Below are 27,952 nucleotides of genomic sequence, written 5' to 3' on the forward strand. Positions count from 1 at the left end.
CATGGGGCTGCTCGGGCTGCTCCTGGGGATTTCGGCCGTCCTGGTGGTCTCATCTCGGTATCCAACGTGGGCGGCGGGGGCGGCCGACAAAGCGCGGCATCAGGAGCCGCTGTTCTTGAGCCCTGGGACGCCGCTGGACGCGTCCCCTTTCGGCTCGCTTTGGCCGCTGCCTCAGTCGCTCCGCATCTCCCCAGAGAGGTTCCGGCTGGCGCCCTATCAGTTCCAGATCGTCCACGGCCCGGGATCCTCGGCGGGGCCGGATTGCTTGCTGTTGCAGGACGCTTTCCGCAGGTGAGTCTCTTTCTCTCCCCGTTTCGGATGGGTTGGAGCGGAACGATGGCGGGGGGGGGGGCAAAAGAGGAGGAGGAATCGGCATGGTAGCCTTTGGATAGAAGATGGAGCTCCGGAATGGGCATTTGCGACGGGGAGCCGCCGGTTTGCTAAACAGCAGGATAAAGTGTCTCCTAATGAAGCCATAGCGAAAGAGACTACCTTGAGTGGGGAGAGTTTTCCTCTTCTGAATATATTTAAGCAGAAGCTGTTTAGCCATAGGCGGACCATATTTCCTTGAGACAAAAACGGGACGTTGGGATGGCAAAAAGGGAAAGGGGTTAAACTTATGTAATATTCCGTATTCCTGAAAAAGTAAGATGATAAAAAAAAGTTTTAAAAAGTTTTTAAGATCCATTTGCTGGTCCTTAAACAGATTACTGTTCATATAAAAATATTTTTGTTTTCATTAAAATGAAAAAGTTTTCTTACATGAACATATTGAGCTAACAATTATTCTTCACTGACAGAACTCATACAAAAATTTAGGTAGAGGTAGAGGGGGACTGTATTTCAGCATGATCGTACCATGAGTGTCTCTCCGATGAAGTAATCCTACGCAACAAATTTCAGTCTTTCAGTACCTTATCATAAAACTTCTCACATTCCATGACACAATTTTGTTTTACAAGTAACATAGCCATCATTGTCTAATCTAGATTTCTCCTTTGACCACATACTGTTCATAACAGAGAATATTCTCTTGACAGGGTTGTACTTCCTGGAAGACAAAAAATAAACCCCACAATATTACAAAAACCTTGAAAGTCTAGGTGTTTTTCGCTCATTTCAGAAAAAAATCTTTACCCGTTTATCAGATACAGAAATGTTTTCTGTATTCCATGTATCCAACTGCCTCACAGTTGTAGATTTTGACAGTCCAGTGATCAAATACATGAGTTTCTTCTGTTTCTGTGTGTCTGATGAGTTCCTTGTTCAGGCTGGCCGGTATTTCTTTCCATTCAGGTGTCTTCCTTAGTAGCACCCACTTGAACTTCTCAGTGTTTCCTATACTGCACTTCCACTTGTTGATATATTCTAAGCTGGTTTCATAGAAGTTCTCGACTACCTCAAAAAGCTTAGCGTCATTGATTTCTCCTGAATCTACTAACATTTTCAGCTGTTTTTTGACATCAGTTGTTACAAACGCGTCACTTTTTCTGGACTCTAAATTGTTTACAACATTTTCAATGTTTACGGCCACTTCTGTAGCTGAAATATTATCTTTTTCAATCAAACTAATGTATGTTTGGAACATAGGCACTTGATCTCTTGCAAATGACAACCACAATTTCAAACAGGGGTCTTCAAACCATTTTCGCAGCATAACAGGGCATTTTTCTTGAGAAAGAAAATAAGAAGTAAGCCCATCAAACATGCTTAAAATTCTGTCAATTGATGGACCCAAGGACAAAAATCTTGTATTTCCATGCTCTAACAATTTAGCGTAATTGTTTCCTGCAAGTCACAAAAGTTTTTCAGTTCTTCAGCTCCGTGTATATATGGAAGTATTTGTATACTTTCACTGCAAAACACTCAATATCAATTGGTAAACAGTCAACAGCACACTGGAGACGATTGTATATAATGTGTGCCCCACAGCCAATACCAATAATTGGCCTCCTCAGTTCAGTTTCAAGTTTTCACCACACATTATTTTTGCCAAGTCTTTTGCAACCACCAAAATTGGTGTTCGTGTTATCTGCACACAAAGCAACAATTTTGTTTTGTAAAGCAAATTTGTCAATTACTTCCTTCAACATAGCACACTGTAGATCGGATGTTTCACCAGGTAAGGAAACAAAGTGTCATGAGTAAGGATGGCGAGCAGGGGGCTCCCATCCAGACTGTCAAGCGCATGCGTAGCACTGAGGAATTGGTCAGCCATTCAAAGAGACACAGATCGGGACCGCCTTAACCCTGGGGGGTTATATGTCTGGGTTTTTCCCACGCTTCTTCAGTTTGTTAGGATTCCTGTTAAGTACTAGCAATAAATATTAGAGACCAGTTCATTGTCTCAGTGTGTTTCCTGGTTGTTAGGACATCAATCCTAACAAACTCCTACTCCCATCGAAAGAGGGAGGAACAAGCAATTAAGGAGATACGTTTAGAAATGTCTTCAGAAAACCAAGAAATGCGGCTCGCCATCCAACAATTAGCAGCAGCCCTACAACAACACCAGCAACAAGTAGATCTCCAGATCAACACATTACAAGCTGCCATGCTACAGCAGTTACAACAACCAGCCACAGCGCAGTTGTTCATAGACCACGTTTTTAGGTATAGAGGCATGGTGAATCACTTGGTGAGTGACAGAGGCCCACAGTTCACTTCCAGGTTCTGGAGGGCCCTTTTCCAGTCATTAGGGGTCCAGATCCACCTGTCATCAGCGCATCCTCCTGCCAGTAATGGGCAAGCCGAAAAAATTAACCAGTGGTTACAGCAGTATCTCAGGTGTTACACCACTTATCGGCAAGACAATTGGCCAGCCCTGCTGCCCATGGCAGAATTTACTTATAACAACTCTGTGCAGTCATCTACCCAGATGTCTCCGTTCCAAGCGCTCTACGGGGTTAACCCTCAGGTGTTGCCCACCTCCTCCCAGCAGGGAACTGTTCCAGCCGCAGCTGATTTTCTTAAAGAGCAACAAGCCGCACAGGAGTTGTTAAAGGAGCAGCTGAACAGGGCAAAGAGTGCTTATAAGAGAACGGCAGATGCTCACAGGCAGGAGGGGCCAGCGATTGCAGTAGGAGACAAAGTGTGGCTCTCTACCAAGTTTTTGTTCTCTGCCAGACCCTCCAAGAAATTGGACTCTAAGTTTGTCGGCCCTTTCACTGTGGTGCAGCAGATAAATCCAGTAGCTTATCGTTTACAGCTCCCACCATCCATGAAGGTCCATCCAGTGTTTCACAGAGCCTTGCTAGCCAAAGACCCTCCCCCAAGTAACTTGCGATCGCAACTACCCCCCCCCCACCTCCAGTAATTGTGGAGGGAGAGGAAGAGTACGAAGTGGAGGAAATTCTGGACTCTAGGAGGAGGGGAAGGGGCATCCAATATTTCATACACTGGAAAGGGTACCCTGAGGAGGAGCGCACGTGGGAGAATGCCAGAGATGTACATTCTCCAGCACTGGTTCATCGATTCCATCAGCTTTTCCCTCACAAACCCAAGCCTCGCATTTTACCCGAGATTCCTCTTTCGCCTGAGCAGGCCGAAGAAGCCCAAGCTGAGGAGTTTGTGAGTGTGTATTTCCCCCCACCCCCGCCTGAAGCCTCGACTCCAGTTACAGAGGAGGTGGGGGAACCACAGCCCTCAACCTCGGGCTTGCATTTCCCAGGGGGGAGGGGGGCTGACCGTGCTAACTCTCTAGATGTTTTCCAGCAGCAGCCACCTGGCCCAGAGGCGTTATCGGATTGGGAGGGCAGCACTGCTTCGTCCTTGGAGGAGTTGTCCTTTGAAGACTTGCCATCCTTACCCAGTTCCCATGGGACCTTAGAAGCAGACGGCGAATCTTATCAAGACTCTGGAGGGGAGGGGGCTGAAATGGAATGTGAATCTGGAGGGGAGGGTGATGTCATGAGTAAGGATGGCGAGCAGGGGGCTCCCATCCAGACTGTCAAGTGCATGCGTAGCACTGATGAATTGTTCAGCCATTCAAAGAGACAAAGATCGGGACCGCCTTAACCCTTGGGGGTTATATGTCTGGGTTTTTCCCACGCTTCTTCAGTTTGTTAGGATTCCTGTTAAGTACTAGCAATAAATATTAGAGACCAGTTCATTGTCTCAGTGTGTTTCCTGGTTGTTAGGACACAAAGTCTATAATTTTGTCTTGAACATCACAATTTGGCAAAAAGTACGGCACAACCATTGGAAAAGTGTGATGTCTTTTTTGTTTGATGCATCTAAACTGACTGTAATGCTTTTTGTTTTATTCAAATCCTCTGTTACTTTGCCCAATATGTATGGGGATAAAACATTGGTAATTATTGCTTCTGATCTGGTACATGCTGAGGAAAATTTTGGTTCATAAATTTTCTTTACCAGTGTCAACAAGCAATCATTTGCAAGAAAATTTTGGCAGTGACGCACAGTATGATAAGCAAAAACTGAAGCCAGAGTCTTTTCAGCATCCTTATGTTTCTGGCTACACAGATGTTGGTTGATGTCACTTCTACCTCCATGAGCAATGGAAAAATGGATATTACAATGTTGGCATACTACTTTTGTTCCATCACTGCACGGTTTGTCCAGTGTAATAAATTTGAATTCCTTCTGGAGATTGTCATTAAAGCTGCAGTTTCGCCAGTGGCTTCTGACCTTTTCCGGGACAGGTATCAAAGTACTTAAAAGTTAATCTCTTACTATTAATTAAACATTTAGTAACATCATTTCTCTAAAATCAAACGATTCAATCATCAAACCTAAAATCAAGACTTCATTCTTTTGCATTACAAGCGAATAGTCCAAGAGTGGCTTCCAGATGGAAACAAATCTAGTTACAGTGTTTTCTCTTATCAATGCTGTCAGCTTAGCCATTTGCGCCAGTTCCATTAACTTAATCATCCAGTCCTCCATTGAGAGAATTTGTGCATCCTTCCATCTTTGAGCGTATAAGAGTTTTGCTGCTGTTACCATATATAAGCACAGAGTTCCATGTTGCTTTTCAAGCTGTTGGTCCATCAAACCCAAGAGCAACAGCTCCGGTTTCAATTGTAAGTCCACTTTAAGAATCTTTTGAATAGTACTACATATTTGGTTCCAGAATTTCTTAGTTTTCCCACAAGTCCACCATAAATGATAGATTCCTTCCCCTGTGAGCATTTCCAACAGACATTTGATACCCCATTATACATTTTAGACAGTTTATCAGGAGTGATATATCAACAGTACATCATTTTATAAAAATTCTCTTTCAAATTATAGTTCAAAGTGAACTATAATTCACTATACGAAGTGAAAAAGTGGCTTTAGCCACTTTACTATTAATTATGAAGGCTACTCCATTTCTTCTGTGGTCCTCTTGTCCACAGTAATAGATTTGGTGCTCATCTGATGTGAAGTGGCCCATTCCAGTCCATTTCAGTTCACTGACGCCCAAAATATCTATCTTTAATCTTGACATCTCACCAATAACCACATCCAATTTGCCCTGGCTCATAGATCTTACATTCCAGGTTCCAATGGTGTGTTGATCCTTAGAACATCGGATTCACTGTTCACCACCAGCACCGTTGGCTGCTAGCCATCCTTTCGGCTTTGAGCTAGCTGCGTCATCACATCTGGGCCTAGTTGAACTCATCCTCTGTTCCTCCCCAGTAGCATTTTGACCATCTTCCAACCTGGGAGTCTCATCTTCTGATGGTATACCAACATATCTCTGGTTGTACTGATCCATTTAGTTTTCACGGCAAGAATACTGGGATGGGTTGCCATTACCTTCCCCAGGGATCGCATTTAGTCTGACGTCTCTGTCATGACCTTCCCATCTTGGGTGGTCCTTCACAGTTTAGCTCATGGCTTCATTGAGGTGCTCAAGCTCCAGCACCACGACAAGGTAACGATCCTTTGCTGAAGGTGGAAATTAGAGTTTTGACTATTAAATTATTAAGTAATTTGACTATTATTTTAATTGAATTAAACATCCAACCTATTAAATACATTAAATATAATAAACTCCAGATTGTTCATGACCCTCTCTGGGGGGGATGTCATGATGCACAGTTTGAGAAACCCTGGTGTACAGAAGAATGGATATACACAATCTCCTATATTCATTTATTATATTCTTTTTCCCCATCAACTATTTATATAATTGCTGTAATTAATAGCAATTTTAAAATACAGTTGTGGGAAAAAGAAAGTACACCCTCTTTGAGTTCTATGGTTTTATGTATCAGGACATAATAAAAATCATCTGGTGCTTAGCACATCTTAAAATTAGGTAAATACAACCTCAGGTGAACAACAATGTTGAGGTTTTCCTACTAACGATTAAGACTGCTATTGTACCTAATCATTTTGGCCAGGTGAAGAGGTTGTATTTGATTGACTCCTTTCACGTGCTTGATGCAAATCGCCTGGGGGGAGGATCCTGCCCGGACTTGTTTCTTACTTCCTCTTTTTTCTCTCTGCCGATATGTAGCAAGCCAGGCTTGCTCTCAATGAGAGCTAAGTCCTTTAAATATGTTTTGCTTTCTGTAAATAAATTATTTTTATAGATATGCCTGGTGTGTGTGACTTTTCTGATCTCTCCTGGGCTAAAGGCTTTCCCAGCATTCTGCCAACAAACAACACATGACATATTACACGACATTATTTATTTATTTTACAATAAATGGTTTACCATAACAAAATAATGCATCAGCAGTAGGCTATAAAGTAAACAACATACAACTAAGCAAGTAAAATATCAAAGCAAAACCATTGGTTAAAAGTGAATACCTTTTACTCTATATGGAATTGCAGCATATATTGATTTGCATCTCAGAATCAAGTTTAACAGAATAATATCTGACCTTTCTGAAAAACTGGGAGAGGCGACTTCTGGGGAAGAAATGGTAAACTGAAGATGGCTCTGCTAAAAACGGAGCTGATGACCACAGCAGAATGAAGAACCAGCAAGTAGACCAGCTCTTCATAATTCCTCTCCAGACAAGGAAAGGACTTGAGATTGCCCACAAGTGCTCAGTAGAGTGGCTCCTCGCGAGGAGACTGCAAGACAGCAGTCCCTGGTGGGTTCAGAGATCCGGGAGTTGAGGGAAAACTGCTGAAACCACAGTCAGTGCCTTCAAAAAGGACACTTGTTTCGCATACCTCCTTTTCTAATCACTTTTGAATATTGCCTGTTAACTGGTTTTGAGCTATTAAGAACCTTTGGATTGACACATTTTACAGCACTGGGTGAGTTTCCTTCAATCTTTTGCAAAAGAAGTTTTAAATACAAGTTTAAGGCCTTAAAAAAATAAACAACGAAAGGGTGGTTAGAACTTTGATTCTGGGAAGTTACAAACGGACTAGGGGACTAGATGGATTTGAAATAAAATTTAGGAATTAATCTTAAGAATCCTTCCTGTGGGAAAATGCTTTTGTTTTGAATTCTCTTTAAAAAACATGATAGGATGAGATTTTGAAGATTGTAACTCAAGATTACAATTAAAGGAGAAGAACACTTAAATTTGATTTACTAATACAGAATGAAACAAAATATTCTAACATGGGACATATTGAAGGATATTTTTGAACAATGGACTTAGAAGTTAACTTTAAGAGTGTCTGCCTCTGTGTCTAAAAGCTGTTATGGAACAGGTTTTACCTGACAAGATTGAAACTGATTTGAAAGATTTTAAAATGACAGGCTACAAGAATGATGTGGAAAAAGATGTTACACTGGATATACAACAAAGCCAGCTGATGTCTTAATAATTTAAAGGGATATACAAATAACAAACCAAGAGAGTGATCAGGATAATTTTCCTACAAAAGAGGCTTGTTAAAGCTTTGAAGAATTTTGTGAGAAGGGGCAAAGAAAAAAATGAAAAGAAATCATTCTACAACATTATTTGAAGAGACTAAAGATCAAGAATGTTAAAAGTAAAAGGAAAGACTGTAAAGTTGGTTTATTTGATCAAGGTTAAAATAGATATGTTACCTCTAATAACCCTTAATGGACTTTTGCTGACATCAAGACTGAAATGATGATGCTTTATGGATTTATTTATAGATACAAGATGGGATATGGGAAGAAGAGATCATTTGTTTTATTTTAAGAGAAGGTGATAAATTACTAAAATTGTTTAGACTTGTGATGAAGGGGGAAGTCGTTATGTATTTCTTTTCTTTTTCTTTACTATATTCTTATTTTTTCTTTCTTTTCTATTTTTTTCTTTTCTTCACTTTCTGTTTTTTCTTTTTATTCTTTAATTTTTTAATTTATATTGGTTTTTATCTTTTTAATTGTAATTTTTAATAAAATTACTAGAAAGTACACCAAAAAAAAAAAACTGGGGGTGGAACCACTGCTAAAACTGATGAGGAAAACTGATTAATCATATGGAGCAAGAAGTTTTGTAAGCCCACTGTCTAGAGCTGAGTCAGCATTAGAGAAACATCCATTCTTTTTAATTGTAATAATAGAAAGGGTTTGATATTTAATCAAACTTCCTGATGAGGCAGGACATTTCCTAGTACCGCATCCCTAATGTGGGTATCCATCTAGCGTTTCCCTAACAGCCTTGAATGAAGGAGAACTCTCTACCTTCCATGTCAGTCTGTTCTACCAGTGGATGGCTCAAACCATTAATAAGTCTTTCCTAATCTTTAATCAAGACTTTTCTTCTAGTAATTTGAAATTATTGCTATGGGTTCTGATAATCCTGCTAGAAAGCAAATTTTGAATAATATCTTTCTGTGCCATTGGATTCACTTCCAGGTATTACGAATATATGTTTGGGTATTCCAAATGGCAGAACCGAGATGAGAAAACACTCCTTTGTGAAACAGAATTGTCCTCGCTTCAGGTGATTATCACTTCAGAAGATTCTGAATGTGATAAATTCCCCAGTATTACATCAGATGAAGCCTGTGAGTATTTGACGGTATAGATGTGTATGGGCTTGTGCCAGTCTTCTGCCTTCCTTCTTTTCTTACATATCATGGGTATGTTATTGGATGCTAGTTTTCATCATCTGTAAAAGAAATTTTGACCTGCAATATCATATTTTATTCAATTATTCACCTGATAAAATTATTCTTATCTAATAATTTTATCAGGTGAGTAATTGAATAAAATATGATATTGCAGGCCAAAATTTCTTTAATAAGACTCATTGTGACTAATAAGTGTATTTATGATACAGTTACATATTGTCAGCCCTTTGAGATAGTTCAGACAAGAAACCAAAACCATGAATACTAACACTACCTTTATTGTAAGGTTACAATACAACACAATACAACACAACACAACTTCTCCCCTCCCCTGCCTTTACTCAATAGAGAACTAGGGAGGATCCCTTCTGAGACACTCCCCTTATCCCCATTTCTTTGTGGGCTGAGATATCTTCTGTCTGACCATTGTCTAGGCCAGTGTTTCTCAACCTCGGCATCTTTAAGAATTCTGGCTGGGGGAATTCTGGGAGTTGAAGTCCACACATCTTAAAGTTGCCAAGGTTGAGAAACACTGGCCTAGCATGGGTCTTCCTCCTGTCTCCCAAGGTTATTTTCACAGCCCATTACACATAGTTTATCTAGCTGTAAAGATGGATGGAGAGGAATGCTATGTACCCAGGCAAATAGTTCACTGTACAGTTAGACAGAACTGCATATATTTGGATAAGTGAAATATCTGGTGAACACAAATGGGACTGGCAATAAAATTCAGTATTCTGTTGGTTAGGCCTTTCTCAAATATACTCCATTCAGTTCCTCATTCTGAATTGTTTTCCATCTCCTCCCCCATGCAGTTCATTAGTACTCCACATGCTCAGGAGTCAATGCACTGGTTTTGGAATTTTCCCCACCCCATTAAAGGCTTTAATTTTAACAAAATACTAAAGCCTCCCTGTGAAGTGAGGATGATGTAATCTTGAATTCATAAGGATTCTGAATTTCAAAAATACAGTAGAGGGAGTACAGCTTGATTGTGATCCTGTTAATAGTGCTTTTTTTTTTATTCAAGGAGGTAGGTATCTGTGAATGAATGGCCTTCACTGTTTTATAAGCTGAAGGAGAAATAAGATATCATTTCCTTTTCAGAGCAATGTATTTGCAGATGGACATAAAATAGGAAACAGGGAAGTACTGTACACATTTCCATGTGTGCTTTGGTTTTGCAGTTTGACTAGAAATCTTAGTACATATGAAAGGCACCAGAGTACTACGACACTTATCAATCCCAGCCATGGAGAAAACTGTTGGATCCACATATATTAAGTTTCTCAGAAATGCTCGCTGATTTCTCCTGTTCCACTACATAAACAGATGAGGTGTGAAGCAGGCTCACAATATCTTTCTTGAGCAACTCCATTTGGCTTGGGAAATCACAAGTAGTATAGACCTGATTTCAAGTTTTTATTCCTTGGGGGCTGCTTATAGTGGGAAGGTGACTTGCCCTTTATGGGTTATGGTTTCCTTTCATGAGGTCTGCAGAATCTCTGCTTGCACATTAGGATTCCATTGGATATAAGCAGACTTTGTGCAACCAAGTGCTAAGTCAAGGTTTCTCAACCTTGGCGATTTGAAGATGTGTGTACTTCAACTCCCAGAATGAGAGCATGGCTGGCTGGGGAATTCTGGGAGTTGAAGTCCACACATCTTCAAGTCGCCAAGGTTGAGAAACACTGCTCTAAGTGATTGTTTCATGGTTTGTTTTAGTGAATAGTTATTCAGCGCTAAATGTTTTTTTCCTTTCAAGATCAACTCCAAGTATCAAAGCCTACAGCTGTGGTAAAGGCTGGCAAAGTTTGGGGAGCATTAAGAGGTGAGTCTTGAAATAACAGAGGATGAAGCACTTTCCTACTCACCCAGCGTGCCCTTACAAGGCGGCACTTGAAAAAGTCGTCTTCTTTCAGAGAGATTCTGGTACACAATCATGGTTAATAACTGATATAAACCAATGCCCTTAAAAATGTCTACTCTGTTTTGAAAACCATCTCTTAGCACAGTCTTTGGCAACAAATGTTGCAAATATGCATTGTATTGAAAAGCACTTTTTTGTCTCTCCTAAATCTATTGTAAATTAGCTTTATTATGTGACCCAGATTCCAGTAGTGCATATAGTCCATCTCTATATTATTTAAAAACTTTTATTGTATTGATTTTTCTCCCAAACAGCGAGGTGATATTTTAATATAGATCATGTTAAAAGCTGAGTGTTAACAGCATTGTAGTAACCTTTCTGTGATGGGGCCTATACAGTAATCAGTTTGGAAACATGCAAATCCTAATATAGGTTGCAATACCTAAACAGCCCATACTTACCACTGGGTTGGCTTTGCTGTTGCTGCAGATATTCAGAAGAAAAGATGAGAAAGGAAGTATAAATGATCTGTGCTTCCTCATCTCCCATTTCTCAACCTTTTCAAAAGGAGAGTTCATATTCCCTGCAGTAAGATTCAGACTGTGCCACAAATAAGAACAAACAAGTCCCGTGTAAATTGCAGGTTTCTCCATTTTCTCTCTTTGAAAGAAGTTTAGAAATTTAGGAACAAGACACACTGTTTATTTATCACCTCTTCGGAATATCCAAGTGATTCTTGCTTCAAAACAACGTTTCTTTGCCAGCTAAGGATTAAAGTTCCTTCTCTCTGTCTTTCTAGGTTTAGAAACTTTCAGCCAGCTATTACATGAAGACGATTGTGGAAGTGTGAGTATTCTTCTGGATGGTACATCATTTTCTTCACGTTTGGCTTTAGCAAGCGATACTAACACTTCCGGATTTTGCTATTCCATGATTTGAGGTTGTTTTGAGAGGTTATAATATAACATACATTTGTTTATTGAAAGCAGTATTTTTAATACTTTAAAGCAATACTTCAGAATCTGCACTGGGTTCTTATAGTCCTTCTGCTGCAGCTCCGTTAAGTCTATTATCTATTACTTTTCTTCTAGCAAGACTAAACTGGGAGTTGCTTATTTGGCTGATTGTTTGGACAACTCTTACCATTTCATAGGCAGTGACCATATCGGCTCGGCTATGATGGGAGTTACAGTCCAGAAAAAATGTTGGGTACTTGCCTGAGGAAGGCAGGGTATAGAGTCAAAAATAATTAGAAGACACAATTACAAAATATTTATTTTCTGTAATCTTTGGACATCTATGTCAATATTTTATGACTGAAGTTTACAATAAGCAATGTTTATATGTGAATATAATATATACATTAATGTTTAGTTTGCAGGTAATAAAGTATAGCCTTTCCAAACAGTAGTATTAGCAGTAATTTTATTTACATAAATACATAAATATTTCAAATCTATGGCTAAGTGCATTACATTACAAGATACATAGTACCTTTCATATGCTGGGAAGTCAAGTCTAACTCCTGAAAAAATCTGTATCTTACCACGAACATCAAGTTTGATTATCTGCTACATTTCTCATGTACATGTGTGCTCTTTTGCTTGTTTCAATAGTACTTTGTTAATGAGTCTGACATAACTGACTTTCCAAGATTTGCATATCGAGGAATCTTGCTTGATACATCAAGACATTTCCTGCCACTGAAAGCGATCCTAACCAATTTGGTAAGTAACCCAGCTTATATACTGAGTGAGCTCGGTATATAAAGCTGTAGTTGCTATCCAGGGTGAGGAGATTCTAGTAGGCATTTAAAACTAATGACTGTAGATCAGTAAGATATTGTAATGGTATATGACAAAGACCTTGAGAAATGGGTTTCTTCTTTTTTCCTTAGCGCTATCTTCTTGCTTTCCTATATTTTCTATATTGTATTTTAAGGATATTTTTGAAATTGAATAAAGTTCTTATTAAAAAAAAGACTACCAAAAAAAAAGGAGAAATGGGGTGAAGAGATGCTGCCGAGGAAACGGTCATCTAAGAGGGGTTATCAGTAGACCTAACTACTGAGGAAAGTAGTGAGCTCCTCATGCTGAACATGTTTAAGTGGAAGCTGGAAAGCTACTTGTCAAGGATGTGTTAATTTAGATTTCTGCATCAAGCAGGGAGGACAGGCTAGTCTAAACAACTTCTTCTGATTTTGATTCTCTGATCCTGTATTTTTTAACATGTTCTACGAAATTCCTGTATAACTCCTTCTCTTGTTTGATCAGTCCATATAACTGGGGAGGATAATAGCTTAAACGGTTAATGACTGGGCATTGTGGAAAGATTTTTGGGAAACATTTCACAGAGTTAGAGAGAAAAATATCTCCCATGCTTTAAATAGGGAATGTCAGACTTTCAGCAAACCCTAATCATCCAATTGACCTCACTGCTTTTTTAATTTCATTTCATTCCAAATAATGTTATGAACTTCTTAATTTCTTTCTCTAGCTGAATCATTGGCCTCTAGTAATACACTATCAAGGGTTAGAGAGAGTAAACTGATGTTGATATAGGTTTGGAGAACAGGCTTAAGGCCTGAATCTGCATTATGAAGCTGCAGTTCTTCCTTTCTTCTATTGTAAAAGACATCTGCATAGTTAATATACGCCTATGCGTTTCAGCAACATTTGGAAAGCTCTGTGATGAATACCTGCTTTGGTAGCCATCTTATTTAGGTCATTATGTTTGGGTTCTGTGACTGCTTGTTGAAATAAGTGATGTAAAACTAAATATTTTGTAAACTTCTATAGCATTTTGGTGTAAAGCTTTGCTTCATTGAGTTCTCTCAGGCCTAGTGGTTAGAGAAACAATTTTGAGATTGTTCTCATTGAAGGCATGGTAGAAATAAGATTTAAAATCCCACTTTTATAAACTTATTTTGGGATGTAGAGTGCTTCACTAAAATACCATCTTGCCTTTAATATCACAGGATGCCATGGCCTTTAACAAGTTCAATGTCCTGCATTGGCACATTATAGATGACCCTTCCTTTCCTTATCAAAGTACTGCTTTTCCTGAATTGAGTGCCCAGGTAAGTAAGAACATGTGAATATTAAAAAGTATTTAAAAAATAAAATTGAGAAAACTATTTTGCACACACCCCATATATACAAGGGCCACCATATTGGCTGGGAGTGATAGTCTAACATATCTGGACATCATCAAGCTGTGAAATCTGAAATAGTAATTCAGAGCAATGCTCCAACAGAGTAGAAGATTTGTAATTTGGGGGAAGGGAAGTGGAGGACAATACCAGGAAGGAAGGAGCTAGTGCATATTAAGGAAAGTTTAACTAGAGATACAGTTTATTGAAGTGAAATGAAATTACTTTATTTTGGCTGTTGACCAGCATTAAATAACATAAAACATCCTAAAACTGAGATACAGATAAAGAATAAAAGCAAATAAACACAGTACAGTTAAAACTTTTTTAGTACAGGTACACCATTTTGAATACTGATGCTATTGTACTAAGGCTTCAGTGAAGAGACCATCATAAATTGTAACAAGAAAGTTTACAGATAGTCCTCACTCAGCAATGCCAATTGTGACCAGCAACTACGTCGCTAACATGATAGTTAAACACAATGTCACATGACCACACTAATTTACGACAGCAGTTGCAGCAGTCCCAGTTACCATCATTAGGCAAATCCTGTGTGGTTGCAGCATCCCACAGTCACATGATTGCCATTTGCAACCTCCTGCCAGCTTCCCCATTGATCAGCACCATCGTAACTTCAAACAGTCGCTGAACAAGTGGTTGTTCCAAAAGGACAACCTGTATTATATATTGTCACATTAATTCAAGTCCTGCGTTGCTAAAACTCTCCTGCATCTGAACAAAAGGAGAAATTGTTTGACTCCTAAGTATATTTGGGGGAAAATCTTCCTCCCTCCCTCCCTCCCTCTGCCTTAACCAGAGATGTTTGTGTGTGGGAGGGGTGTCAAAATTGGCAAGATGGCAGACAGAGCATTCCCCACTAGAGGAACCCACTAATTTGGAAGAAAAATACATTGTTCAATGAGCATTGTGCACGTTTATTGGTTCAGCATACTCAGTGTTGGCTAGAGAACATGGAATGGAGCATTTGTTGAAGATACATCTTTGTATATCTTCCCTGTATTGGAAGCCTTAATGTTACAGAGATTCATCAGAGGCTCCTTAGCAAACTTAGCTACCATGGGATGAGAGGAAAGATGCTCTCCTGGATTGGCAATTGATAAAAAACTGGGAAAAGCATATGAGTAAATGGACAATTTTCACACTGGCAAGTTATACAAAATTGGGTTGCCCAGGGATCAGTGTTGGGACCAGTTATTTTTAATTTGTATCTATAAATAAACTGGAGTTAGGAAGGCGCAATGAAGTGGCTTTGTTTGCTGATGGAACTGTGAGAAAAATAAGTTTTCAAAGGAATGGGACAGGTTAAACCAAACTGAAACATAAGGAATTTGCTTTGATCCTTGAAGCTGGTTTTCACAACAACGTACTGAAATCTTATCTGGACATTCCCATGCCAACCCATGAATCTCTCTCCAGATGCCAAGGAAGAATGTATCCTCCTTCCTGCCATTTGGCACGCCTAAATTGCTCCCTCCCACTGACCTGTTTTTTCTCACTAATACAATTGTTCTCTTTGAAGCTTGCAGATAGCAGAAGGGTGGGAAGTTACTGCTTACTTATGAATATATATTCATGCATCATTTCCTTTCTTTCCTGAAATGTATAAATATCAGTGCCCCTCTTTTGTCGTTGTGTACTGTATAATAAATACTGCAGTTAGCCTTGATTATTTGCTTTGAGTCCTGCATTTTGATTCCATGACATCAAGAGATTGTGAAGAAATTGCTACAGTCTCTCTACTAACTCTGTAAATGGGCTTCAAAATGGCAAATGCAATTCATTGTAAACAAGTGTGAAGTGATGTTTATTATGTATTTATTTATACGATTTAGATGGCTCCATATGTTGGACTAGATGGATCTGTTGCCTGATCCAGCAAGATAGTTCTTACATTCTAGAGACATTTGATTGTAGCTAAACACAGGGATTTCAGTGACAAAAATGCTTTAGTTACTTAGAATTCTTCAAAACATCCATTTTCACAATAGGAAACGTAAGATCAAACTACAAGTCTGTGTTCTCAAGAATTCTTTTTCATCAATGGCTAACAGGTCAATTTGTGTTTGCTGCCTTGAGCTGACCAGAATGTAAAAAAAGGCAGGATAAAAATATAATAATTATAATTATAGCTATAACTATAATAACCGACAGGAAACTCTGGCGTGGGCTGGTCCATGAAGTCACGAAGAGTCGGAAGCGACTAAACGAATAAACAACAACATAACTATAATAAACAGGCCAAAGAATTGATCACAAAGTGCCTTCTGGATTTAGAACTGCAGTTTACTTTGGGTCAGCTATCCACTTTCTGTAGGACCCAGCTATATTTGATAGAGATCACAGCATCTTATCCTTACCCAGCAGTCCTTTCTCAATGTCACTGCAATGCCCTTCTCTCTACCCTGCTGTAAGGCAGATATCACAAAATGTCTATAACCTACCACTTGGGCGCTTGTGGAGGAAATGGTTACAATGTGATTTTGCATTGTAGATTTTAATAGGCCTTAAGCCAAAATTTAATTTCTCCTTTTTTTAGTAATAATGCAAAGGTGGTCAAATTATTACTATGTAGTCTTCCTATTAGCTGATAAGGACTTCCAGGTCACTTACAGTGTCACCAAGTTCTGTGAATGTGGCAGATGATGCTTCCTGAAGACCCAATTACTCCTATATTAATTGCTTGTCTTTTTGTATTTGTTTGTGTTTGCTTGTTTTGGTGCTGGCCTTTGGTTGTAACAATTTTTTTTATCAGAAATGGGTTATTTCAATAGCAGAACCTATTATTTACTTATTCCTGCCCATACAGTGGTGTCCTTGTCAAGCATAAAAAAATTAACTCTAAAGAATACACTAAAGCCATCTTCTTCCTTACTATTCCCTACTTCCAGCCTCCAAGTTTTGTGGGATAGATCTTCAGAGAAACTGCAACCATGTTCAGTTTTTCATCCATAAAGTCATTTGCCAGCCCCTCAATAAATAGGAAGGTGAGATTAACTTCTGCTAGGGGTTCACAGAGAATGACCTTGGGTAGATCACTTTGTCTCAGTCAGAAGTACTCAGAGTAATGATCATCAGTAAAAGGTACATTTGTGCTTGATTTCATTCAAAAAAGAACTGTCTGGATTATATCCCAGTGCTGACTGCTGTAATGTGATATTGCTCCTAGATTTAACCTGTGCTTCTCACTTGTTGACATTTTCCTGGAGTACTGGGGGAAAAGTTTTTTCTTGTTTATTTTCACAGGGTGCATATTCTCCCAACCATGTTTACACTCCCATTGATGTCCGTAATGTCATAGAATATGCTCGGTTACGAGGGATTAGAGTTATCCCAGAATTTGATTCCCCGGGACATACTCAGTCTTGGAGAAAAGGTAAAATGTGAATAATTCTGAAAGGCTGTTGAACTAAAACTATTATATACTTACAATATACATCAAAAAGAAAAAAGAAAGATCAGTAGTTAAATACAAATGTGTATTTATGATGAAATATTATTTAAATTTCAATTGTTACATAATTTAGATCTTGCCCCACTATATATAATTTGTTTAATTCTGATGTGGAATTCTAATAAGGAGAACAGGTAGAGTTTCAACTACTTTTATCTTTATCTTCTATGTATTATTGATTTTATTGTAATTTCTTTGTTGTGAGCTGCCCAGAGTCACTGGGAGTTGGGCAGCATACAAGTTTAATAAATTGTTATTGTTGTTGCTGCTGCTGCTGTTGCTTTTGTGACAAAACTCCCTTTGTATGCTAATACAGATTTTTTTAAAAAAATATATTGATAATAAACTCTGTTATCTAATAAAAATAGCATCATAGATTTCCTATCTGCAACTGTGAAAAGCTGATATAGGCCCAGATGTCTAGATGCGAGCTCCCAGGATTCCCGGCAGCAGGGCACCAGATGTGCAGATTGCAGAATTAAGCTAGATCAGGATAGTCAACCTGTGGTCCTGAAGCCCAGTTCAAAGCTCTTTGATCATTTCTGAAAACTGTTAGAATGTAAGACTTCCCTGTCATTTTGAAGAAGGAACACACATAAACTGTAGCATGAGCCATAAAATACGTAGGATTAACCTAGTTTTAAAAACAAATATCCCTAATTACTACCTCCCCCACCCAATAAGAACGTGAAACATCCAGCCTTACTGATACAAGTCTCTCTAGTTAAATCTTTGTCCTGATTCACTGTTGCCTTTGCCCTGCCCTCCAGCCACCAAAAGATTGCCCATCTTAGAGCTAGAGGGTTAATAAGGTATTTCTGAGATACACATTTCTGCCAACGTCAGTGATTATCATTAAGAGACTCGGAAAATGGAAACAAATAGCCTTGAATTCAAGAAGTGCGTACAAATAGCTAAATCGTATCATGTGAATACAAAGGTTTTATGAGTCATTATTTTCCAAATCTGATATTCAGCCAGTAATCATATTCATCTTGAAAGGATTATGTTCTTGGCCATTACAAAGGAAAAAGCATTTAAGTTCTTCGAAATGCTTTTAAAATGAAATGTAAGAAATGCAAGTTCATTTAAAATAAAATAGCATACATCTTCTGTTTTATTTTTGTCTTTCTTTTATATACTGGGAAAAAGATATCCTCGTACCCTGCTACAGTGGAAAACATCCAAGCAGCTCTTATGGACCTGTAAACCCCATTTTGAATACAACATACAATTTTATGATGAAATTATTTGAAGAAGTTGGCACTGTATTTCCTGATGACTATATCCACTTAGGAGGAGATGAAGTGGACTTCAGTTGTTGGTACAGTGTAACACTAAAACTAAAAAGATATTAGGGTCGTACAATGCTCTGTATTTGATTAGGAAGAGCGATTTTGGAAAGTCCAGTGGTATAAATGCAGCATCTGTCTGCACTGCATTAAAGTAGCCCAATCAATGTCCAGGATTACAGAGCTGCTAAAGGAAGGCTTCCACTGCAGCTGTGTGTTCCTGGAAACATGCAGGGGCTTTAATGAGGTGAGATGCTTTCCAAAGCATTTCTTCCTAATAGAATCCAAACCATTTTACAGTTCTAAAATATATACTGTATATACTTGTGAATAATCTGAGAATTTTAGGCTCCAAAATGCACCCAAAAATTGGGTTCACTTTATCTGCAAGTATATACAGTAATACTTTCATAAAGTACCCATATATTCCATATATACTCACATATAAGACCATCTACAGCTAAGAGCCTTGAATTTTTAAGCAAAATGCCATGAAAAATGTGGGTCAGCTTATTTGCAGGTTGTGCATTTTTCACAGTATTTTGGTTAAAAAATTGAGGGTCAGCTTATCAGCAGATAGGCTATACATGAGTATATATGGTACATATGTATACAATTAGCCTAATTGTTAACTGTGATGAAAGGGATATGGGGTCTAGAGTTGGGTGATGCCAAAATTCAACTAAACAAATGAATAAAAAGTCAGAGGGCCCTTCAGATCTATAGTCTGTGGCTTTTTCTGATCCTCTGACTTGCTACAGAGGGCAAATTCCTCATCCTGGCATCTTAGACAAAATGTGAGGCTATTCTTGGAAAGTAGGCCCAGAATATTAGCTTGTTTAGGATTCTAACAGCTTTTCTGACTTTAGTGTGGAAGAACCCGTGGATAAAAGTATTTCTTCTTCCCTCTCCCTTTCTCAAAATGTCAGAAAGGGGACAGGATCAGATTAGACTCTTCCAGCATTTCAGTTTCTTTTACCCTATTGTGGGCAGTAGGAAGGAAACATTTATTTAAAGAAAAAAATCCCCCCAGGGCAGATGACATTTCAGTACTGCCAGTGGAAGACAACTGCATAGGACAATTGCTTATGCCTTGAATGTTCTGAAGTTAAGATTACCATGCCAAAAAAAATTGGTGCAAATCAGTGGGACTTGCAGATGCTTTATTTTGCCTGAGCTTGCTTATGTCACAAGTCAGAGAGGGCATTGTTCACATCAGCATTATTTCATTTAGATCCCCGCTGATATGTGTGATGAAAATTTAAAAAGGAACATTAGAGTGCAAAATCCATTCTATTCTACTACTACTTTAGTAATTTATTACAAGAAATGTAACTTGTTTCTTTTTGTTTTTCTTTCTTTCTCAGGAACTCCAATCCTGATGTAACTGAGTTCATGAGAAAGAAAGGATTTGGGTTCTGGTATTCTAAACTGGAATCCTATTATGTTGAAAAGTGAGTCTCTTTCTTTTTCAGAAAGATTACTTCAAGTATTTGCTGTTTCTTTTATTGGCTGCTTTAATCCCCTAAATTGCATTTACGCTGTGGCTAGCAATACTTCCTGTAGGCCAGTGGTAGGCAGGCTCTTTGCAGCTGAGGACTGCAGGGGTTATGATGAATGACATTGCAATGTCGCTGGAGTGAGTATAACCGACATTTTGAGGGCCTGAAATGGGTACATTTGTACCCATTCTGCCTCTTAATTTAGTGAAAGAAAAAAGCATGCTGCTGAAAACCAGCAATTTCCCTACCAAATTTTAGTGTATGATCATACACTATACAGATTGCCCACCTGCATTACCAGCTGTGTGCTTAGAACTTTGTTTTGTTGATTCTTTTTGCTTCCTGTGGTCTGTTTTTTGTCCTGGAAGGAATGGAAAAGATGGGGTTGGAATCTGCAGAGGACAAAGAGGATAGAGTAAAAAATTTGGCGCAGCTTCTAATACATTTGAATTAATTTAAATAATTGGGTACTTTCAGAAGGTTGAAGCAAAATCTGGCTTATTCATTAACCCGGTGTAGTTGCAGATACCGATCCATACTTTCTTCTAAAGTTGCGGGTTTTGTGAACTCAATAGGAGCTTCTTCTGGATAGGAAAGACAAGTGGTAGACCAGGAGGGTTTTCAAACCAGCCCTTTGCTGTGAAATAACTAAGTTCCATTCAGGTTATGCCATTTACCATCTGTAGTGGGTTTGTTTTTGTTTTTGGTCCCCATCACTTGCCCCATGCTTTTATTACTACAAAAAGATCAATTAAGAGCAGGATTGTGTAGAGGAACATAGAGTTGACCTTGGAGAAGATATGGAGACCATTAGCAAAAACATGAGCTCAATCTGGGGAAACAAGAAAACATGAGACTTAAAGTCATCCTCCTTTAACAGTCTTTGGTGTAAGAGAGAGGGAAGAGAAGAGAAACTACCATCAGGTTTTCAAGATTCTGTTGGTATAGCCTATCTCAATCAACCAGACTTCTAGTATTTCTTGTAGTGTTTGTTTCCTGGCCTGGCCTACACTGAAGGACTGACACATTGGAAGAGTAACACAAATGGATTATTTTAAAAGATGAGGAAAGGAAAATGTACAATTGAGACAAAATAGGAGAAGTCATCTGAAAATAGATAATGTTTTGGATGTCACTCTTTCTTGCCAGATCCCTTCTTATTTTTGTCTTTTAAAATGGACCCTTTTTTCTAACGAAATAGTTTTTTAAAGTGTTTTATCCTCTGAATTGGGAGAAGAGTGCTGGGGTTTTCTGTTGAAATAGGAAACTCAATCAACAACATACATCCTTCTTGTGAGTTAAGTGATTCCTGAATGAAAGTGGATGGGGAGAAAAGGCTACACTCACATCAACCTATGCACAATTGACCCAGTTCATATCCGACTTTATGCCCTTCTCTGGAACTAAAAACAATGAAAGTTGTATATGATTTATTTGGGACGGAAAATAAAACAGGAAAATTTTCCATCTTAACCATGAAACTATCTAGGAGAGATTACAAGACAGACTAGGTATCAGAAAAAATGTATTTCCAGTCCACATAACTTAAATGAAAATTTACTCACAAGCAAGCTTAGTTGCAATTATCTTTCATTGCAGGCACCTAAAAACATAATGATTAAAATTACATCCAGAATAATGAAATGCCTGATTAGTTAAAGTAACCATTGAAAGCATAAGGTGTTTTAGTGCATTTGTACTGGGAGAATATAATTTAAAAAGGGAAGTTATTGAGGCTTTCAGGCAACAGGTTTGAAACTTTAGGAGAAAAAAGGAGGGAAGATAGGAACATTGGCTGCTTCAAAATGATTAATTTTTTTCGCGTTGAGGGTGAAACATAATGAGATGCACATACTTAAAACATGTTAACTTCCCGTAAGTCAAACTCAGCTTCCACACGTTTTCTTGGCAATGATAAATACCCTTCTTGCCATTGCCTTCATCTGGATTATTTTTTTAAATTCCCAGACCTGGGATTGACTGAAAGTCTGTCCTCCAAGTAATTCCCTTCCAAATAATAGTTCAAACGCTATGTAGCTTTATGAAAAGCAGCCAAGATTGGCTAGCTGTTGCCAAATGCTGTGACTAAAAAGTGATATTATTTCTTAAAATGTGAATAATTGTGTCAATTCCATTCAGAGTTTACAGCAGAAAAGCAGTGCTCTTTAGCACTTAACAATATCAGGAAGCCCCCAATTAAGAAACTTAAACCAGAAAAAGCTACTTTGTCATATTCAGAAGGACACAGCAACCTTAAAACAACCACACAGGGATAGCATGGAGTGGAACAGTCAGGTATACTTGCAAATATGCCAGAATGTACTTCCCTTTCTTTTGGCTCATAATCTAAATCCCATCAAGGTTGGGTAAAGTAAGTTTTTTTTTTAACCTCAAGTTAAGTTTCCATAAATATTTGGAAAGTTCAAGAGCAACTTTGGAGGCAGTACTAATTCATTCATTATATCCTGTTAATATAAGTTGCTGGGTGGTCTGTTCTTGGCTGAAATTGTATGTTTGAGAGGGGAACGTACAATTGAATAGGTAACAAATACATGAGTGTTCTGTTTTATATCTTAGAATACTGGACATAGTGACTTCTCTTAACAAGAAATCCATAGTCTGGCAGGAAGTATTTGATCATGGAGCAAAGGTAAGGTCTGAGAAATTATGTGATCTGTTCTGTCATAATTTTGAGTAGTTCTCATCTGCAAAGATATTCAAGAAAATGTCTGAAGAACAGAATATCCTCCTTATTCATTTATAAAATCAGGAAAAGTTTAACAAATGTAAAAATGAGTAAGTAATACCAGGGCAGCTGCTGTTTCTGTCCAAGGTTGAGACAAACAGCCTTCAAAATAGTATAATCCAGCCTTTTCCAATCTGGTGCCCTCCAAATGCATTAGGTCTACAATTGCTGGAATTCTCAGTCATTATCCATATTGGATGGTAATTCTGGAAGTTGTAGACCCAATGCATCTGCAATGTATCATGGTGGTGAAGATTGCAACTTAATATTTATATAAGTTTCAAAGGAACTGAAGTAGAAACTGTGGGGGACAGAGGCAGACAGAATAATTTCCAGCCACTTCTCAGATCTTGATGTGAGGAGGCTAGTCAGGATTTCAAAGGAGGCAAAGGGCAAGAGAAGAGAGCAAAGTGAGCCATAAAAGAGTTAGTTGAAGCATGGGCATAAGCCAAACAGAAAGGAAAGCTAGACTTCTTCTGCCTCCAAGAGGTATTTCTGGAGCTTAGAGGCTTGCTAGGAGGGTTGCAAGGTTAGATGCATCTCTGGATAGGCTGTGGGAACCCTGCAAGGAAGGCTTTTCTTCGCACATCTCTGGTCAAGTAGATAATGCATAGCCCCAGGACTACATGTGACTTCCCAGTGTGGCCTCACTTACTCCAGAAATGAAGTGTGACCTGAAAGAAGGTATGTGCTTTTGGTTTACACAGCGCGGTCCAGATAAAAAACAGGTAAGACAGAGTGTAATCCACAGCCTCTTCTCCCTCCTGTCTTTCTATATCTTTCCTTGCTTTAACTCCCAATCCATTTATTTCTTCTGATCTCCTCTCAATCTAGCCTACCTCACAAGGCTGCTATTTGGGTATAAAACAAAGATCTTGGTATTAGTTACCTTGAGCTCCTGGAGGAAAGGCAAGATAGAAATTTAAATATTAAAAATAAAACCAAGATATTCTGGCTAGAGGGACCAGTATAGCAGCTCTATATCTTCTTGTCTCTGTGACCATCTGGGCTGGATACTATGTTCAATTCACTTTACTAAGTTTGAAAAAGAACCTAAAGATTGGAAAAAGTGCAGAAGAGGGCAACCAAAATGATCAAGAGGCTCAAACACCTCTTGCATGAGGGAAGACTAGAACATTGTTTCTCTACCTCAATAACTTTTTTAAGACGTGTGGACTACAACTTCCAGAATTCTTCAGTCAGTTCAAACATACCCCTGGGGAAATTTCTGTCTCTCTACCTCAGCATCCTTTCTATAGGACATGAATTTTTGAATTTTGCAGTTTGAGGAAGTGGTCTCAAACAGGAAGGACTGGGTGTGATATGGGACATTAAGAATAATCTTTGGCTGTTCTGATGTGACATTTGTCTGCATGTATTTTAAAAAGTTCAGAAAGAACAAATCAGCGTAACTCAGTGGCTAGACTGACAGACTCAGACTGGTGAGACCTAGGTTCAAATCCCTCCTGTGGGCTCATTGGGCAACTGTGAGCCAGTCACTCTTTCAGCCCAATATACTTCTCAGGTATAAAAATATTGTAAAATAAAATTAAAGGTAACTGTTGTGGGCTCTGAGGAAAATATGGGCTATAAATACCATGGCTCTTCTGGGCTTTCAGAATTGCTCATACACCATACTGTGCTGGAATGAATCATCTGCATTCTGCAAAAAACTCTGTATTTTTCTGTCTTTTCAGCTGCAGCCAGACACAATAGTCGAAGTGTGGAAGAGCTTCTTGTATTACTCTGAATTAGCAAGAGTAACAAAACAAGGGCATCAGGCAATCCTTGCTGCACCTTGGTACCTAGACCTCATTCGTTATGGCGAGGACTGGAAGAACTATTACAGTGTTGAACCACTGAACTTTATTGGTTTGTCAAAATCTTGCATCTGCTTTCTTTCTGTGGGAGTTGGGCATTTTTAATACTTTTGGATTCCAGTGCAAGAGTGGCATATTCCCATTTAAATTAAGTAGCTGTGCTCAAATTCACTTATCCAATTCTTGGGATAGGCTATAGGAAAGTTTCCTATTTCATAATTTGTGTGACGGTTATTATTTTTGTAGCCCTATATTCAAAACATTTGAATGTATGAACCCATCACATTCCATGGTTTGTACAATCATACTCTTCAGTTTCAGTAATCACCAGCATTGGCTACACATTTAGGTCAGCTGGGTTTCTTTAGTTAACATTAAGGTTGGATTTTAAATACCCTTTTCAGTGACAAATGGAAAATGGGCAAATGTTTTTTTTTTCTATTTCCTTAAACACAGGAAGCAAGTCACAGAAGGAGCTGGTGCTTGGTGGAGAGGCTTGTCTTTGGGGAGAATATGTGGATGCAACAAATCTTACACCAAGACTCTGGTACAGCTCATCACTTACCTAGCCTGTTTCTCATTTCATAAATGTTAAGCATCTAATCTTATTGATGTGTATTTCTGCTTTTAAAGAGAGATAAAAAATGTGTGTATACTTTCCTTACATTAGAGGATTGCAAATGTCTATTTTCCACCTGTCTCTTCTCGTCTTATTGATCTGTATTAATCTATATGAAGCACTAATGAGCTCAATATAAGAAACTGCCTTTACAGATGGGAGACATAACAGAATCAGAGGCAAATCTGGTTTTGATTTGAAATTATCTACAGTCAAACTTCCCACATGGAGGAAGCCTTATAGAAGTAGTTCTAGACAATGTTGCATCCTGATTCATTGGATAGGATAGTACCACTTTTCATCAGTGAACGTTTAAATCATGTGATTTAAATGTTATGTTTTCTGTGCTTGCTCACTGGTTTATCATAACAATATATACACGGGACACTAAAACCAATGCACACTTTCCCAATTTGAAGCTGACTGAGAATTCTGGAAGATGCTGGAGAAAACTAGATTTGGCATGTAATCCACAACGTATGGTGATAATGTCTGTATGCCTTGTTGTATAAAAGAACTTAAGGCACGTCTAAGGCACAAATTATGAAATATTTGCTTTCCATTCATAGTATGCTAATTAACATCGTTTTTGTGAAGGACTGAGGCTGATCACAAAACGCGTCTCTCTGAATATGGCTGCATATTTTTTACACCATTCTTTTTCTATTGGCTCTTCTTCATCTGCTGATCCTCAGTAAATGAAATTGTGATTTAAAGTTTGAATAAGGTGGGAGAAGGCTTTAGAAAATGCAGATTTTACTCTGAATACCCTCAACTGAATACCTGTCCACATCTACTTTCCCCTCATTCCCCATACCAGATTCTCCCAAAATATTCCAAAAAATGTTTGGTGCCCTTGCCCATAAAATCAGATCATGTACCATCTTGTATGATACAAAAAATAACTGTTGGTGCTAGTTTGAATATTCATAATCTGAAATAGAATAAATATTGAACCTGTAAGCCAGAGTGACATTTTTATAATGCTGTATGAGAAATCTTGTAATTCAATATGGCTAATAAAAGGTACATACTCCATTTGTGAGTACAGGCTCTTTAATGTTGCAGATACTGTCCCTATTATTTTTAAAGAAATACTAACCATTTGATTTCTTAAATATTTGATTTAAACAAAATTGTATTGGTTTTTTAATTCCAGGCCACGGGCAAGCGCTGTTGGTGAGAGACTCTGGAGCAGTAAAAATGTAACTGATGTTTCAGATGCTTATAAAAGACTTACTCAACATCGTTGTCGCATGCTTAGGTAAGAAATTTATCTTCTAAGTATTGTATAGTCTAATAAAGTAGTAGGTTGCCATCAAAGCTCCTTGTAGATTTCTTGCAATTGTTCTGTAACTGAACAAGCATATTGTAATGCAGTCTCTCTTCTGCACTGAGCTTTGTGCATCTTTCACCAAGTTTTTAACTCTTCTGTAATGATTTTACTGCCATATTTTATGTGCAAAAAGATGGATTTAGCACAAGGCAGGCACTCTGAAGCTTGAAGGCTGGATATGGCTCCATGAAGCTCCACCAAATTTATGAGGATATCAGAAGTTATAAACGCACATGGAATAATCATGTTAGCTACATTTAATTATGTTAAATTATATTTAATTCAGCCAAATTTGGTTTTTCCCCTGGCCCAGCACGCCTGCCCTTGGCTTAAATATGATTTAAACACCATGTTCTAATAAACAGAAGTAACTTGATATATACATTTCCCTGAGAAAACAATCAGTGGAGTTTTAAATGCATATTTTCATTCTTTGCATTACGCAGGTGCCTAGTCAGATCTGCGCAAGCAAAAGAGTATAATTAAATTGCGCGGATACATTTCACAACCTTCTTGGACCCAAAAAACTCATACATGGAAGAGTAATATTCTCCCATTATTTACAAAAATGGCATAAATGAGTCATCTTTCACCAAGCTTTTAACTCTTCTGTACTGATTTTACTGCCATATTTTATATCTTGTTTTAATTGAAGTATGCTACTTTAAGTGTTTCTATAAGCAGAAAGGCAGGATACAAATTTAATTATATTTTTCTGACCTTGTATTTTTTCCTAATGCTGATTTTATCAGCTTAAGAATTCGTCCAATATTTCACGGTTTTTAACTTGATTATGAACAGCTCAGAAATGTTTGGTATAAAATAATGTAAACAGGTATACACATCTCTTCTTTTTAATTTGTCCTTCCTCAGCTATTTCCTTTTTAAGTTATATTAGACACCTGCCATGAAACAGAGGTTATGTAATTGATGATAAGGGGTTTTTTTTAAAGTTAAAAACAGATTTTAGTCTTGGAACGCATCTCTGACTGCTTTCTTAGCTCTTTAAATTGTTGTACAGGAACACAACCAACCCTCCTTTTCAGGACTTACTGGCCAATGCAAACCCTTCTCTTCTTCTCCGCAGGCGTGGAATCGCAGCCCAGCCTTTGTCTGTCGGATACTGCGGCCATGCCTTCATCTGATCACGGATCATAGCAAAAGG

At 38.3% G+C, this 27,952-nt stretch overlaps 1 protein-coding gene across 3 annotated transcripts; it reads left to right on the plus strand.

Annotated features, from left to right (window-relative positions):
- HEXB (hexosaminidase subunit beta) lies at positions 1-27,932 on the plus strand. Of its 3 annotated transcripts, XM_063295518.1 has the most exons (14): positions 1-291; positions 8,759-8,910; positions 10,742-10,807; positions 11,646-11,692; positions 12,463-12,573; positions 13,824-13,925; positions 17,265-17,394; positions 18,625-18,796; positions 20,132-20,218; positions 22,844-22,916; positions 24,710-24,884; positions 25,289-25,379; positions 26,611-26,715; positions 27,875-27,932. In XM_063295518.1, exons 1-14 carry the CDS (start codon positions 2-4, stop codon positions 27,930-27,932), a joined length of 1,659 nt encoding a protein of 552 aa, XP_063151588.1. In that variant the 5' UTR covers position 1. The 3 variants fall into 3 exon arrangements, with proteins under 3 accessions (XP_063151588.1, XP_063151586.1, XP_063151587.1); XM_063295516.1 differs by lacking the exon at positions 27,875-27,932 and having other exon boundaries at positions 26,611-26,719; XM_063295517.1 differs by lacking the exons at positions 8,759-8,910; positions 27,875-27,932 and having other exon boundaries at positions 132-291; positions 26,611-26,719.
- Positions 27,933-27,952: the final 20 nt, after the last annotated feature.

Source organism: Candoia aspera, chromosome 2, assembly GCF_035149785.1.
Source record: "Candoia aspera isolate rCanAsp1 chromosome 2, rCanAsp1.hap2, whole genome shotgun sequence".
Classification (NCBI taxonomy): domain Eukaryota; kingdom Metazoa; phylum Chordata; class Lepidosauria; order Squamata; family Boidae; genus Candoia; species Candoia aspera.

Excerpts from the sequence above, each read along its gene's own strand:
- HEXB (XM_063295518.1), top strand. The coding sequence starts at position 2 with ATGGGGCTGCTCGGGCTGCTCCTGGGGATTTCGGCCGTCCTGGTGGTC. Across the intron at positions 292-8,758 it reads TTGCAGGACGCTTTCCGCAG|GTATTACGAATATATGTTTG; the intron begins GTGAGTCTCTTT and ends ATTCACTTCCAG. Across the intron at positions 24,885-25,288 it reads TGAACCACTGAACTTTATTG|GAAGCAAGTCACAGAAGGAG; the intron begins GTTTGTCAAAAT and ends CCTTAAACACAG.